The following is a 16,011-nucleotide window of genomic DNA, read 5'->3' on the forward strand; positions in this document are numbered from 1 at the left end:
AGATAAAAGCATTAGGACCACTGGTCTTAATCAGGGACCACAGTGCACTGCCCTGTTAGCCAGCAAATGAACATGAAATATTCTGATAAACCAAGGTGAAGGAATTGTCTCGAAGACCCCATGTGACCCTACAGTGTCGGGTTACAGTAATCGGTGTTGATGTGGGAATATGTGGCCTCTCAGCTGGGATTTCTGCCTGCCAGATTACCCTGTGTCTGAGAGGACTTTGTGGGATTACTGCACACGAGCCTGTCTGGAGGCTGAAGTGGCCCCACTCTGTGTCTGGGGGGGTTGGGAAGGATGTTCCCCTGATGGCTGTGTCATCTCACGTGAAGCAGTTGGCTTGTGGCATGGCGCTGTGACGACCAAACCAACTCTGTGTACATGTCGGATGCACATCGCTGCCTTTTCCTCTCCCTCTCATTTTCTGTTCAAACTAATGTTTAAGTTTGGACGGGGAAGTGTAGGCCCACTGACCTTTTGCCTGGAAATTCTGGATCCTGGGCTTGTTTCAGTCAGAAGCGTATTGACCTAAGTGCAGTGTGATGACTACCTTCCTGATGAATAGACTGCACATTAACCAATGATATGTCGGCAGCCAGCAATCATATTCTGCACACACTCTGGCTGGACCTCTGCCTGAGTGTTTGGCAGGCCCCTTTTTTTTTGTTTCGCCGGATTATTATTGTCATTATGCCGCACAGCAGCGCTGATGGTTTGAACCTTGACAATGAGCATTTACACATTTTTCCTCTCACTCACTCCCTCCACAAATGATGATGGCGGAGTCTCCTGTGTGCCTGCCCTGCAATCATGGCAATGCCACATCAACTGGTATTTAAAAACACTGTCAATCAGTGAGCACTGTCCAGCATTTTCCATTCTTCCAAACATATTTCATGATTAAGAAGAAAAAGAAATGAAGGGTTTCTGGTTCATGCAGTTAAATTTAAATACTAACAAACATTAAACCACATATAGAAGGACAACCATGATGACCGACACATGTCGCAGCAGTAACAGACCCCTGAACATCCTCAGATACATTCATCTGTTTGTCTTACCCTTTGCTTTTTTTTTTCTGTGCTTCGCCTGCCAGAGGAAATAAACTCCAGTACAGATCAGAGACTTCTCCGGCGGCCAACTGTGCAGAGACGCCAGCTGGCTGCGTCAGCTTGAAGCCACTAGATGCTGCGAGCCGTCCTCCTCCTGCAGACGCACCCTGTGTGTATGAGAAGATGAGGCTGAAGATGTGAAAATTCATCATCATAGTTGTCTTTTAAAAAGTCCACTTGACCAGTGAGGGGAGAAAAAAAGAGCCTCAACCTGAAATACTTGCTTTCAGTACCAAGATACTCATACTGAAAGAATTAAAAGACACATTTGTTACTTTATGTCTGACTTCAGCTACACAGCAACAATATATGAAACCTTTCATTATTCATATCTCTACACATTATGTTTTATTGATAAGACGGTGGGGAAACAATTTGTAGTTCAGCACAACTCGACTTCTAGTAGACATCAGACCTCCATAAGCGACGCCTTGCTCTCTATGCGCTCATTGGAGTTCTGGGCCATTTTTTGGAGTTGACGCCTGATGACTGCCAAGTTCGACCTTCAGAGGAGCGGGAGCTGCTCGCCCTGGCACCTTAGTGGATTAGACGTGAGGCGGTGACTGTGTCATGGATTAAAGCTCCAGTGGAGAGCATGAGGCTCCCCACTGGCTGCTCTGTGTCTCTGTGTAGATGTTGCCATGATATCATAGTACAGGACTAACAGGGGACGTCTGGTATGGGACAATGACGAATCTGTACAAGTTGTTTGACTGGATCAACGTGCGAATCTGCATATCATAGATTATATGGGTGAAAAAGGTGAAACAAATCAAAAAACAATAATTGTTCATCTTAGAAAAACAGTATAAAACATTTTATTTAAATTGTGATACTGTAACAGACACAAACTTAGATTTAAAAAAAAATATCTACAAAGTCTACAGTTTAACACAGTGGAACAGATGTACCATAAGAAGCAGCAGCACAGGGGCTGGGTGCAGTGAGGTCACTGGATGTGCAGGCTCACTGGTGAGTGGCTCTTCCTCTAAGTCCTCCCACGTCTACGGTGGCTAAAGCCCCCTAATAGAGCTGAAGGAGCTGCGGTTGAGCGGCTAAAGTCTGCTCGCTGACGTCAGTCCAGGGCCGCGGAGAGCCCAGAAAGGTGCCAAGCAGCTGCGTAAATACAGACGCCTACCACAGAAGCAACACACGACCAAAAGGAACAGTAACGGAGCTGCAGCTCAACACACAGAAAAGAGTCTAACAAAGCAGAGTTACACACCACCATGTGCATACATCACGTTAGTACATCCTTGGTTTTATTATTACGCACAATCCGATCATTACTGAGAGATTGGTGAGCTTCAGTATGAGATTAAGGGACACAAACAAATAAGAGGACGCGGCCACTGAAAACTGACACAACCCTGACGCATCCTTGCAGAGAACAAAATGACCGACAACCAGCGTGTCATACATCAACATGTTCGTCGGTCTTTGTCAGCGGCAGGGTCAAGGGATGCTGCGGGAAGCGGATGGCCTCGCTGTTGCGCCGCATGTACGCGTGGCCGCTGATGGGGTACCACATCTCCGTGAAGGTGAGGTTGGCAACGGTGATGGCGCAGCGGCCCAGCACCTTGAAGCCCGACTTGCGGTAGAAGGGCACGAGGAAGTCCTCGCACATCAGCACCGCCCGGCGCACACTGGGCAGGCAGCGGAGGTGCTGCAGGTAGCGCCACATCAGGATGGGCCCTTTGCCCTGCTGCCTGAAGGTGCGGTGGACGGCGAGGATGTGGATGTGCACGGTGGAGCCGCGGGGCTTGTGGAGAGTCAGCGCCTCCTGGGGAAACAAAAATGTGGTTGGAAATGGTGATTGCTGTGCACCTGTCTACGTTTTTTTTAGGAGGTTAACAATCTGAGAGGTGGAGACATGCAAGGGCGCCTTACCGTGGTGAGTCGGTCCTGGTCCCAGAGAGAGCCGATGATGAAAGCCACCAGCCGGCCCTCCTCGAACCAGCCCATGGACCACTCCGGACACAGTGTGAGGAAGTGACGCACCTCATCCAGGTGGAGGGGACAATCACCCGACACTGAGATGAATGCTGAGAGAGAGAAAGTCAGAGTGATTGGTTCGTGCGCAACAATGGTTTGGCACAGCTTTTACGCACAATAGAGGCGGGGCAAACCACACAATAAACGCGTTACTAAATGCAGAATATATATTTAACAAGTTCCTCTCTGACAAGTACATAAAAAGAGAAGCTGCAAGTGACTAAATTAAATACAAAAGAAAACGTGATCTGTTGCGTGGAGTGGTTTTACGCACAGCGCTGCATCAGAGCGGATCTCTGCTCCGGTGCATGTCTGATAAGGTCGATCAGTCACTCACTCACTCACTCACTCACCTTCTCGCTCGATTTCAAACACGCTTATGGCATCTTGCGCGTTGAGCGGCCGCACTTCGCTCGCGGGGAGCGTGTGTCTCCTCTGGATGCCCGGCGAAACGGAGGCTGACGGCTGCATCGGTTTGATGAAAAGCTGCGCGCCCACGACAGACATCCTGCGGATCTCGCAGTCTTCTCTCTCTCTCTCTCGCTCTCTCTCTCTCTCTCCACCCCAAAGGGAAACCTCCCGTCTCGTGTCGTTCTTCTGCAGCAGATCTCCGCAGGGGTCACCTGTGCCAGGCCCTGCGAGGGGACAGCACGGTGTGCGTCCGTATTTATAGGGACAGCTCTGCCGCCTGTGATTCACCAGCCTTCATTTGCATTTGAATGAAAGTGAACAAACGAAGGTCACAACAGTGTCGGGAAATATTTTCCCCCCAACCCTACAATTAACTGTGTCCATTATCGCCCTTAGGTGTTTTGTCTCCCGGCTGACAGGCAGCTTGATAATACATGGTTCTCAATGAACCTCGGGCCTATTAATAAACAGAGTGTGTGACGCACTGACCCAGGAGAAGTTTACGGAAGTTTAGGTGAAGTGCCACGATAATGCTCACAGTGAAACTACATTTCAAGACACCACGAGTAACCGAGAAATGAAATGAACTGCACATCAATGAGTGGCGCAACGTTGTCGACATCTGGCCCATTATTGAACTCACATATAATAAAACATAAGGAACCTACATGATAAAATAAACACATTTTCCAAGCACAATGGTCCACAGAGACACTTACCGGAGGATGCTGAGGTGTGTGTGTGTGTGTCAGTGAAGGTTTGTGGACCGACTCTCCCTCTGCGCCTCTCGTGCCGCGTCATTATTATTAAGTGATTATTACTATGAGTCACATGATGAAGGATTAGATAAGTTGTTTCCACAACTCGGCGCATTGCAGACTCTTTATCTCCTCTCTGACAGGGAGAACAACACACACACACACACACACACACACACACACACACGTGTTATATTGGTTGTTGTTTTCTGGTTACTTAATGGTTTTAATTGAGCACTTAAGATTGTAGTGATTTTATATATCCATCAGTGGTGGAGGAAGTAATCTGATCCAATACAAAAAAAAGTCCTGTATTTAAAATCCTGCTTTATAAAGCAAAAGCAAATCAGTGTCAGTAGGAAACGGTACTTTAAGTAATAAAAGTAAAAGTGACAACTGTCAGTGGTTTTAGCGTTGTGGCAGATCTGTGTCTATCATTATGTGTCACATATGCATCAGGGTACTGTTGTTGCTGTTGGAGGAGGCAGAGCTGCTTTTAACTACTTTGCACAGTTATACACAGTTGAGTGCACCGTTCGCAGCGTGTGTGCAAACAACTCACAGACCCTGTTTCGTTGTAAGATGTCACAGGACAAACAGATTGGGAAACACTGCTGTAATCTCTAAAATCATAATCTTGTAAGCAACTACAACAGTTTTCAGATTAATGTAGTGGTGTGGAAAGGATAAACTGTCCCCTCTGAAATGTTGTGGAGTCGAAGCACAAAATGTAAGTCAAATGACGAACAAGTACTTTGAAACTGTACATAATTACATCACTTGGGTTAAAATAATCTGTTACCTTCCACCACCGAGATCCATAATCCACACACTCTAGCATACAACTGCATCGCCTCCAGTACAGTTGTGGACAGAGACCTTCGAACGATGCCACACTATCTTCCATCTGCTAGAATGGAAAAATAAATAAAATATTATACGCCAAATAACGCTCGTGATTTCTGTGATGTTTAAAAAAAATAAAATGGATGACGTTATTAATTGGAATGAATAATTGTTAACCACTGTGACAGATTTTGAATATCGATTTGTGAGTTATAAATACAATGGGAGTGTCATCTGGGCTCCATAGACTTTAATGCATTATATTGCTCCTAATATCTCATGAACTGTACGATAAAGAGCCAAGGTACAGTTGATCAATGTGCAGTACTGAGCATTTTGAAATATGAATGGCGTTTACACTGTATAGAATAGCAGAGATATAAATACAGCGGACGTCTATTGGTTTGTTTTTAAATCTTAATAACTCAAAAGGGTATAAAAGTTATTAATAAGAAAAAGTCATAGCACCCATCTACAAAGAATCCCCAACAGTTTAACATGTCAATCATCATTGTAACACACAGTTAAAGCCGTAGGATGTGGAAAAAAAATCAAAGAAAATCAGGTTTCCACTAGTATCTCATTTCATATGCAAATTTATGAATATTTTATGAAAATACCTTCATATCATTACGCATGTTTCAATAATTGAACAGTATATGTCGCATAAATGGGTATTGAATGAAAAAGGCACAAAAGAAGAAGTACAGGAAGAAGAAGGAAGCAAGAAAGTGTTTGCTGCTTTTAGCCCTCACATCAAATAATTACAAGTCAACACTGACCTACTGTCAAACATGTGAGGAACCAACACTGGTCAGAAGAGCAACGTGTCGTTGCTCTGAGGCAACAAGGCAGCAAACATGTCTATAGGCGAGAAAACCGTCGGACTGGAGACATACAGCTACAGCTCAACTAACATAACTAGACCGCTTGATATGATGCTGCAGATTGATGAAAAAATATAGTCAGAGGGTTGTTTGCTTTCGTCACAGTCTGTTCCTTTCAAAATATTGTAATACTATCATTTCAGCGACTGGAAGCATCTCAAACAGCTGAACACTGGTCCAACAGAGGAAAATCATCATCCTGACACCCAATCAGAAGAGTCACTCATTTCTAACGTGTGCACAAAGGGAGTGTTATTAGGGGAAACTGAAGAAGTCTTCACTCGGCGCAGGATGGACGTTGCTTTTCTTCAGCCCCGCAGCTCGACGGGGAGGGGGTAAGGCAAAGTAGTGCTTTGCAACCTTTAGTGGGGTGATAAAAGAGAGCGTTGGGGGGTCCGACTGCTGGTGTCTGCTAAGGTTTTAGGGGTAGATAAGGTCAGGAGCGTGGGGTAGCTTGGATCATGCTGGGTGTGGTTTGGAAAGAGCAGATCTGTCCAGGCGGGGGGGGGGGGGGCTGCGAGAGGAGGGTCCTTATTTGAGGTGCAAGGGTCTCAGTGTTTCTGCGTGCGCTGAGAAGTGATACATTATTAAACAGGAGAGCACAAGTCAAGGTGCCTCTGCTCCTCTACTCTGGCTGGGGAACTGGCGTCTCGTTGGCGTTGTTGTCGGTTATCTTGTTCTCCAGCTCGTCGTCAGACAGCAGGTCCAAGGAGGTTCCCTCCACCTGCAGCTGACGTCTGCCTGAGCGGCTGGACGAGAAGCTGATGGGGCCGCCACGCCTGCAGGAGCCGAGGGTAAAGGGAGGGTGTTAACAGGAAAAAATAAAACTAAGGAAAAAATAAAAGAAATAAAAAAATGAGTTATCACCTGAGGCGGTTCTTGAGAGTGTGGACCTCCCGGCTCAGGCCCTCGCTGGCCTCGGTGGCGTCGTCCAGCTCTCTCTGCAGTTTCCTGCGCGAGGCGTTGGCCCTTGTGGCCTCCTCCTCCGCCTCCTCCAGCTGACGCTTCAGCTGCTTCATACGGGAGTTAGCCTTCTCCACCTTCACACACACACATGGAAAAAAACAAAAACACGCATTAGACTAAATACAAGACAGCACATACACACATTACACAGCCAATACAGTCACTCACCCTCTGCCCGGTTCCTAAGGTTTGTTTGGATTATAACTGTGTCAATATCATAAAGGTAGCCAATTTTTACACCTCATTCTTTTTCCAGTGGAAGCTATTTGAATTATTGATTGATTTGAATCAGATTTCAGGACGAGATGCAAAATGCATGTTGGAAACTGACAGAAAAAAGACCAGAGATCAGTCATGGCAGACTTACTTGTTCTTTAAACTGGTCGGCGTGGCGGCGCTCATCCTCCACCTGCATGCACACTTCCTTCAGCTTCTTCTCCGTCCTCCTCACGATCTTGTTGGCTGCTGCTCGCTCCCTTCAGTGAAGAAGGTCACGGAAACATTTAGAGAAAATTTACACCCATAAATATGTATTCAACTCATATCCCATCTCATATTTCGACCTTGATTATGGTTTTCAAAAGTGCTTGACCGATCAAGTCAACGAGTCTAAGTGAAGAGAAGAACAGTGCGCGGATTCTCACTTGGCCTCCTGCTCCAGCTGTTCCTCCAGCTGTGCTATCTTGGCCTCCAGGGCAGTGATGGAGGCCTTGAAGCGGTTCTTCACAGAACCCTCCAGCTCGCCCAGCTTGGCCCGGAGCTCCTTGTTCTGTCGCTCCAGCTGCTGGCGAGCGTTTTCGCTCTTCTGGGCTATGCTGCGCTCCGCGCTCAATTCTGTGGTAAGGGTGTCCACCTGTGGAGGGTGGGAGAGAGGGAGGGAGGAGGAGAAAGAGGAAAGTGGAAGGTGTAATGCTTTGATTTAAAAAAGGAAAAAAAACACCCTAACCCCAATTTCCTATTAAAAACTCTGACAAATCATAGATGTACTATAAGTCCAATAAAAAGAGAGATTGAATCAAGATGATCAATAGCATGTTCTTTAATTTTACAAACTCATGGCCCCCGTTCCAATACGACGTCATACCTGCATGGTAGTTTTTCTGAAGCGGTCGTTGAGCAGCTCCATGTTTCCCTGCTCCTCCTCCAGCTCCTCCTCCAGCTGGGCGATACGAGCCTCCAGCCTCCTCTTCTCATCCATCAGAGCGGACCTGACACACAAGTACGAAGAGAAGTCACAGATGAAACTATTGAGTCAAAATGTGGCCACGGGCCACCACAGGTCCTCGCTGACAGCAGCCGCTTAGAGATACATGTGATTAATAATAATAATAATAATAATAATAATAATAAGGCTGCCTTGAGTTGTTCAGTGGCCCAAACTCAAAATTAATATCTTTTAGAAATGACTGTAGAATAAATTGATGAGCAGAGAGTATATAACTCCGGACAGGCTCCATTATTTCAACCCTAACACAGGAATTAAATGTCAATCGCAAAAAAGGCTTTTGATTCACTACAAACTGTAATAGCAGTGTCAAAGATATACTCTAAAAGTTTCTCATGATGTTTGGTGAAGGTTCTTGAACAAATATTTGCCTATAACAGGTCAAAACAATGTTTGATCTGTTCATGGGATTCCTGGTTTAATTTTAGAAGATAAACAACAGTATATCACAAAATATAAGCCTGGTGGCACTCCAACTGACCATGCAGATCAATCATTCACCTATTAACTTACATGACACTGAAGCAACTGGTTGATACTTTGATTGTACTAATCACTGACCTTCTGACTGTAATTGGCGCTGCTATTGCCCCCCTTACTTAAAATGATTATTTTTTCTAATTTTCTGCTGTCTTATCATGTCTTATGTATTATCATTGTTTTTATTTTTTATTAGCTTTTTGGGATATTGCACTATTAATGGCTCAAAGACAGCTCTATTTGTTGTTTATGTGTATATTATAAAGCCTGACTGGCCTGGAGAACCAAATAATTATGATGTAGCACAAAATAAAAAATAGTACATAAAATTTGCACACTGACAGTATTGAATTCTATGTGACCTGTAATAATAAAACCCTTGTCTCTGGTGCTCTAAGCAGGTTAGAGTAATTATTATTTTTCCAGGACGAAGCCACTGTGGACCGACACTATGTTGTGGTCATGTGACTGAGTGTGACTCACTTTCCGGAGGTGCTGTTTGAAATTTCATCTTGCAGCTCATCGCGTTCCTGCTCTGCGTGACGTCGTCCCCGCTCAGACGCCGCCAGATCCTGCACAGAAAGGTCAAGTTGAAGGACGTGTTATCATCACTTCCTTCATCTAAGCGTCGTTTAATGTTGAAACGGAACTTTCGGTGAATTATCATGAGTTATTAGAATACAGACTTAATATATAAGCCATCAGCCTGGACTCTATGACCCTAAGAACCATACCTCATGTAGCTGCACAATCTCAGCCTCCAGACTTTTGAGTTTCTTCTCATTTTCCTTAGATATGGCAAAAATGTCATCTCTGGATGCTCTGGCGTCTTCCAGCTCCCTCTGGTAGTCCTTCATTTGGGTCTGAAGGCAGGAGTGGATGAAGATGTATGAATGGAGAATAAAGTGTGAAGATACGAACTTGCTGTATGCATCAGATTTGTACCTGCAACTTGCGCAGCTGTTTGATGGCTTCATCTCGTGCCTTGTTGGCTCCCTCTATGTGAACCTCTATATCCTTCAAATCCATTTCCAGTTTCTTCTTGGCGGCGACAGCCAGGCCTCTCTGCTTCCTCTCATCCTCCAACTCTGCCTCCATCTCTCGCACCTGGAAGGGAGGAGCCAGTGACAGTCTTTTAGCGTGATGGGATTAAACTGTTGTTAACCTGTTGTCGTGGGTGAGTCTGCACCTGCTTGACCAGTGCCCTCTTCTTCTCATCGTTCTGGTCGTCCCGGCCCTGAAGGTCTCGCTCATACTGGGCCTTCATGGCCTGCATGTTGACCTCCAGACGCAGCTTGGCGTCCTCTGTGGCCTGCAGCTCGTCCTCCAGCTCCTCCAGCTGAGTCTTCATCTCCTCCAGCTGCTGCTCCAGAGTACGCTTGGACTTCTCCAGCTCGTGCACCTGACGGGCGGGAGATAAACACGGGACGATCAGTAAAACTCCTGCTCTGTTGTGGTGGAAAACTAAAAATATGTACTTCATTGATCCCGAACACTCACGCTCTTGCCCACGTCGTCCTTTGAGCTCATCAGATCTTCCATTTCAGCACGGAGCTGCTTGTTGACTCTCTCCAGCTCCTCTTTGGCCTCCAGGGCCTCGTCCAGAGCTCTGGTCATGGACAGAGCTTTGGTCTCCTTCTCTCTGGCCTCGGCCTCAGCACGGTCACGTTCTTCAGCATAGCGTGCCGAGATGCTCTTCTCCTCAGCCAGCATCTACGGAGGACGATTTCAAATTCAGATCACATTACCAACTGGGTTATATTTGGTATTCTGATGAATGATGAAACAGATTTATTTTGACTTCTAAGATCTGTCTATATGTAAATCTATATGATTACATTTAAAACATATATGTGAAGTGCTGTCTCACCTGGTCAAACTTCTTCTGTTTCTTCTCCAAGTTGGAGACAATCTGTCTCTGGTGATCCAAATCCACAGTCAGATCATCCAGCTCCTGCTGCAGACGAGTCTTTGTCTTCTCCATCTTTTCATGGGCTATGGTCTTCTCCTCCAGACGCTGGCTGGACAGCTCCAGGTCCTTCTGCAGTTTCTTCTTAATCTCCTCCAGGCTCTCTATTGTTCCCACGTCATCCTCCAGCTTCTTCTTGCTCTCTGACAGCTATGAACAGAGGAAGACAAAAACACGATCCAAGGTAAGAATGAGGAAAAAATATTATTTCAATATTGTTTGCTTGAACCAGAGTCCTACCTGAGCCTGTAGCGTCAACATCTGCTTCTCCAGATTCTTGCGCGCCTCCTCATCCTCCTCCTGCTGCTCCTGCAGAGCGCTCTTCTCCTCCTCCAGCTGCCGCATGCGACTGCTGAAGTTTAGTTTCTGGCGTGTCTCTTCCTGGAGCAGCTCCTGTGCAGGAAAAGTAATATTTGAGTTGAACAGAAAGCAAATTCATTAAAATTGTCCTAATGATTATTGCTCAGAGACGCCGAATGTCACCTGTGTGTCTTGTAGTTGACTCTCCAGCCCAGAGACGTCTTTGGCCATCTTGATCCCCTTCCTCTCGGCGTCTTCCAGCAGGGTGGACACATTGTCCAACTCGGTCTGTGTGGAGAGGTAACAACCAGGTTATCAGTCTATTTCTAACACATTGTAGGCCTGTCCACGCAGAGAGCACAAATCAAGGACAATAAAATCCCCTGTGAACTTGTATAATAAAATATATTTGTGAAATAAAACCAATAATTTGTGGAATTGTGATTTCTGTAAAAGAAAAAAAACCCTGAAAACTTGTGCTTTCGTATATGGCTGCACGATTTCCCTAAAAATCCATAAACTACACTCCCTATTATTCTGGGAAAATACAAAGAAGATACATTCTGTAAATCCAGGTATTTTTGGTAGAATTTATCACCAAAACAAAAAAATCTCACTATCTTATTGTTTTGAATAAAACATGTTTGAATCAACACTTTTCACCTGCAGCTTGTGTGTGCGCTCAGCCAGTTCTCCCTTGGCCCTCTCCCCCTCGGTGAATCTGGCCGTGAACTCCTGCAGCTGCGCCTCCAGTTTCTTCCTCTTGTGTTCGGACTCGGTCTTCGCCTGCTGCAGGCCCTTGACCTCGCTGGCCAGCTCCTTGTTGGCACTTTCCTGGCTTTGCTTGGTCTTTTCCAGGTTAGCCTTGAACTAGACATAATCACCGACAAACATTAGTGTTGTCAGATGACGATGATGACGGATTTGATAATCTTGTGATAGTAGATGAACTGTGGAAAGGTATGTTACCCTCTTGGCCTGTTCCAGCTGTTCAGACAGCTCCTCCAGGGCTGTGCCATGTCTCTGTCGCATCTCCTGGATCTGAGCCTCGTGGTTCTTCGTCTCCTCCTCAATGGTCTTCTTCAGCTCCGCGACCTCCTGTTCACGCTTGGTCCTACAGAGAATGGGAACACAGGAAAAATTTTAACTTTCCTGTTGATATGATAACAATACTGTCTATTACTTGAATGTAAAATAAGTGAGATTCAAATGCAACACAGCACTGTACCTAAGCTCCTGCTGGGCAGCTGTTGTATCAAGAGTGTCCTCTAGTTCAGTTTTAAGGGCCTCAAGCTCCTCACTCAAGTCCCTCTTGAGTTTCTCCGCCTTGTTCCTGGCCGTTTTCTCGGACTCGAGGTCTTCCTGCAGCTCCGACAGCTGGGCCTGCATCTCCCTCACCTGCTTCAGAGCGTTGTTCTTCTGGCTGACCTCGTCCTCGCCCCTGATAAACAGAGAGAATAAAGAAGAACATGCAACAAAAGCTCAGAAGGAAACTTAGACACTTTTGAAATTTGACTGTGATGTATGATACCACAAAAATGTGGAAAGCCATCGCAGAAAATTGGGCAAGGAACCTCATTGCAGTTTGCCGCAATCATTTTATCAAAACTTAAACTTAGATATGACCCCCTTAATATGCCTGATGTTTTGTCAGAGTCAAAAAACGCCCTATCTAGTAATATTAAAGAAAGAGACTAAAAATTCCTGGATCTGCCCCTTTGTCCGGATCCGTGCTAATATGAATGGGCTATCTCACATCCTTCCACCAAGTATTGTGGAAAACTGTTCAGAAGTTTTTGCATAATCCTGCGGACAAACCAACTAACCAACAAACAAACAAAAACAAACATAACCTCCTTGGTGGAGGTAATAAAAAACACTTTCAGTCCCTGGAGTGAACTCTTCTAATGTGTAAAGTCTCCACTAGATGGCAGCAGAGACTGGATTTCAGAATCACTGTTACACTCTTAAAGGAACTGCCTGCTGTACAGGCCACTTCATAGCATGGTCTTACACTCCCAAACACACACGCACGCGCGCACACGCACGCGCACACACACACACACACACACACACACACACATACCACACGAATGAGAATCAATGAATAAATACAGGAGCATGTCACAGAGGAACAACAACAATCACAGGCTATTTTTACAAGATGATGAGGTCACTGCCGTTTACTTCTGTAGTGTGTTGTCAGTCCGATGAGATGCACCGTATCAATGACAGGGGTGAGTGTCTCTTGCAACACTGTCATCCGTGTGATGATAAGACTGTACAGTTATGTTGCACGTTCATCAAACTGATTCACATCGTGCGGCAGAGTCTCAATTACTCAGACACACACACACACACACACACACACACACACACACACACACGTTCCATCCCCGTACATGGTGGTTTCAGTGTCTCCTACCTAGCCTGCATCATCTGCTGCTCATCTTCCTTCTTGCCCAGTTGAACTTTCACCTCCTCCACCTGTGCCTGTAGCTCAGCAATCTGGTCCTGGAAGTCGGAGGTCTCCCCATCCAGCTTCCTCTTTGCTTTCTCCAGCTCCTGACGGGTCTTCTCCTCCTTCTTCAGTCTCTCTGAAATAGAAAAAAAAAAGACACGATTATAAGATAATGGTTTAATAAAAAAGAGAGAAACACCTTTTCACTGTAGATTAATTATTGCACTTTACCCTCTAGGTCGACCATCATCATCTCCTGCTTGTTTTTGACCTTGCCCAGGTTCTTGGCCTTCTCCTCCTCTTCAGCTAGCATTGAGGTCATCTCATTGATTCGGTCCTCCATCAGTTTCTTTTCCTAAACCAAGGAGACAAAGATGTAGGGGCAGGTTGGCACACAGCCAGCTATAGTAGCCCTCTGAACTCTCGAGGGGATTGTTAGATCCTCAATCTCCATTTAAAAACCAAACTTTTCCAATTCTAGTAGAATTTGAACATTCTACACATTCTACACATTACTTCTTTCCATTCAAAACCCTTTGTCGTCAACCTTCGGAGCCCCCTCTTCTCTCTCACCTTGTGGAACTTGGAGTTCTGGTCCTCCAGCAGCAAAATGTCCTCTTCATATTTCTTCAGTTTAGCCTCAGCTGTCACTTTCTCCAGCTGCAGTTTCTGTCTGGCCCCCTCCTCCTCATCCAACTGTTCCTCCAGGTCCTACACACATTAAAAAATTAAAATTGTTCAACAGTGCAAAACAGCTTTAAAGTAACTCAGTACTCAGATGGTGCATGAGTACTTCCAAACACCTGGATGTGGGACTGCATCTTCTTCTTCTCATTCTGCATGCCCTGGGTCCTCTCCTCTTCTTCCTCCAGCCTCGACTCCAGGTCATGAAGGATCTCTTCCAGCTCTTGCTTTTTGGAGGAGAGACGAGCTCTCATCTCCTCAGCCTCTGCAAAAAGCTCGGTCTCTGCCTGCAGCTGCTCTGCCAGGATGTTCTTCTCCTCCATTAACTGCACATGAAGAATGTTAAAACCTTCAGTTATTCACCAGTAAGAAAAAAGTTTTAATAGCAGCTGCGGTGGTAACTGACCTGCTGGTGTTTCTTCTCCATCTCCACTAGCTCTCCCTCCACCTTGGTCTGCTTCTCCTTCACCTTGACCAGCTCCTCGTCCTTAGCCTGCATCTCCTCCTCCTGCCTGGTCACCTGCAGCAGAGGCTTCACCTTGGTGAAGAGTCTCCACCACTGCCAGTGACGCAGCTTCAAGTAGGCGGCGCAGTTTCTCTGGAGAACCTTCAGAGCACTGAGCTGCTGCTGCTTCTTAGCAAAAGCCCTGAATCAATTGCAACAAGAGTGAAAGAGGCCAAAGACTGAGTGAAATCGACTTTTTGGTGAATCAATATGTAGAAATGACTCTGTTGATGAGTTGAGGAGCTCTTAAACACAGGCGGCAGGACAGCGCAGCCCTTACTTGCGTGCCAGATATCCTCGGCAGACGGACTGGAAGTAAATAATGATGTCAGTGATCTTCAGGTCCCTCTCTTCCTCCAGGTGGGCCAGGACTCCGGCCCTGAAGAAGATTTTACTCTGGCCGATACGAAACAGGTTGCCGTCCAGCTCCAGAGCTTTAATCTACCAAAGACAGAGAGATGTAGAAAAATATTTTCTTTCTGCTCTAAAAACAAGGTGATTTATAGTCCTTTGTTCAGTCTTACTTCCAAATCATAAATATATTGACTTTTTCAGGCAGCTTCCTTATAATTATGACAATGAGAAAATCACAATAAATGAAGACTTCCATTATTTCCATTTGTTCTACCCTGAGACTCAAGTCCTTACCATTCTCTCACAGGCCTGCTTTCCGTCCATAAAGCCTTTGGGGATGGCGTTAGGAGTGAGGATCTCGTACCTGGACAAAGAGCACAGAGGACATAGAGTCACTTGGACAAAGTTTTCAGTTGAAGATTCCATACTGGCTAAAACTATAAATATTAGAGGTGAAAAAGGGTCCCTCTTAAAAGATACATCTTGGCTGCAAAGATCAAACTTCACAAAGAGGAAAGACTATCAGAGAGTTGGACGAAACCAGATCCATCATTGCATGCAAAAACGTCCAGCCAGGCTCCTGAGAGCCATACTGCATATCATGTCATTAAAGGCGAAGACACTTTAATATCTTACTGTGGAAAAAATTATGAATGATACTTTCTACATGGAAATAATATGCAGTTTTTATAGTTGTATGCTTGACTGTATATTGCATCTAAGTCAGAGGTGGAACATTACCTCTGTCGGAACTCCTGGAAGATGATGCGGTTGGGGAAGCCCTGTCTGCAGATGCGGATCCCCTCCAGCACACCATTACATCTTAGCTGGTCCAGAACCAGGTGGGGGTCCAGTTTACCAGCCTGTGAGAGGCGGAAGGAGTGGTCACTACATACACATATAGGTACAGTTCAAATGCATCTCATCAAACCAAAGAATTTGTTACTGTACATTGAATACACAGTCAATTAGAAATAACAAAAACGCTGGAGTTGTCAGCTCAACAGATCTCAGATAAAATATTCCTTTATTCGTCCCACAACGGGGAAATTTGG

The 16,011-nt window shown here is 45.5% G+C and overlaps 2 protein-coding genes across 4 annotated transcripts in view; both read right to left on the bottom strand.

Annotated features, from left to right (window-relative positions):
- Nucleotides 1-2,359: 2,359 nt before the first annotated feature.
- Nucleotides 2,360-5,228, bottom strand: LOC118289025 (serotonin N-acetyltransferase). The gene is made up of 4 exons (XM_047328176.1): nucleotides 5,082-5,228; nucleotides 3,464-4,415; nucleotides 3,006-3,160; nucleotides 2,360-2,898 (listed from the first exon to the last, which is right to left on the bottom strand). The coding sequence occupies exons 2-4, from the start codon at nucleotides 3,615-3,617 to the stop codon at nucleotides 2,530-2,532; spliced, it is 678 nt and encodes a 225-aa protein (XP_047184132.1). The 5' UTR covers nucleotides 3,618-4,415; nucleotides 5,082-5,228; the 3' UTR covers nucleotides 2,360-2,529.
- A 132-nt stretch (nucleotides 5,229-5,360) lies between these two features.
- Nucleotides 5,361-16,011, bottom strand: part of LOC118289024 (myosin-10) — a 51,379-nt gene continuing 40,728 nt past the window's right edge. For all 3 annotated transcript variants that reach the window (XM_047328174.1, XM_047328172.1, XM_047328173.1), the window contains 24 exons: nucleotides 15,698-15,819; nucleotides 15,251-15,320; nucleotides 14,883-15,043; nucleotides 14,504-14,744; nucleotides 14,217-14,423; nucleotides 13,987-14,124; nucleotides 13,645-13,768; nucleotides 13,378-13,549; nucleotides 12,181-12,393; nucleotides 11,922-12,066; nucleotides 11,616-11,822; nucleotides 11,136-11,240; nucleotides 10,893-11,045; nucleotides 10,554-10,802; nucleotides 10,184-10,396; nucleotides 9,873-10,085; nucleotides 9,629-9,790; nucleotides 9,418-9,546; nucleotides 9,167-9,255; nucleotides 8,063-8,186; nucleotides 7,623-7,831; nucleotides 7,346-7,454; nucleotides 6,880-7,052; nucleotides 5,361-6,791 (listed from right to left, as the gene is read on the bottom strand). In XM_047328174.1, coding sequence (XP_047184130.1) covers nucleotides 6,638-6,791; nucleotides 6,880-7,052; nucleotides 7,346-7,454; nucleotides 7,623-7,831; nucleotides 8,063-8,186; nucleotides 9,167-9,255; nucleotides 9,418-9,546; nucleotides 9,629-9,790; nucleotides 9,873-10,085; nucleotides 10,184-10,396; nucleotides 10,554-10,802; nucleotides 10,893-11,045; nucleotides 11,136-11,240; nucleotides 11,616-11,822; nucleotides 11,922-12,066; nucleotides 12,181-12,393; nucleotides 13,378-13,549; nucleotides 13,645-13,768; nucleotides 13,987-14,124; nucleotides 14,217-14,423; nucleotides 14,504-14,744; nucleotides 14,883-15,043; nucleotides 15,251-15,320; nucleotides 15,698-15,819 — 3,882 coding nt within the window. In that variant the 3' untranslated portion in view covers nucleotides 5,361-6,637. The remainder of the gene's footprint in view (nucleotides 6,792-6,879; nucleotides 7,053-7,345; nucleotides 7,455-7,622; nucleotides 7,832-8,062; nucleotides 8,187-9,166; nucleotides 9,256-9,417; nucleotides 9,547-9,628; nucleotides 9,791-9,872; nucleotides 10,086-10,183; nucleotides 10,397-10,553; nucleotides 10,803-10,892; nucleotides 11,046-11,135; nucleotides 11,241-11,615; nucleotides 11,823-11,921; nucleotides 12,067-12,180; nucleotides 12,394-13,377; nucleotides 13,550-13,644; nucleotides 13,769-13,986; nucleotides 14,125-14,216; nucleotides 14,424-14,503; nucleotides 14,745-14,882; nucleotides 15,044-15,250; nucleotides 15,321-15,697; nucleotides 15,820-16,011) is intronic.

This window comes from Scophthalmus maximus, chromosome 17 (assembly GCF_022379125.1).
Source record: "Scophthalmus maximus strain ysfricsl-2021 chromosome 17, ASM2237912v1, whole genome shotgun sequence".
NCBI lineage: Eukaryota > Metazoa > Chordata > Actinopteri > Pleuronectiformes > Scophthalmidae > Scophthalmus > Scophthalmus maximus.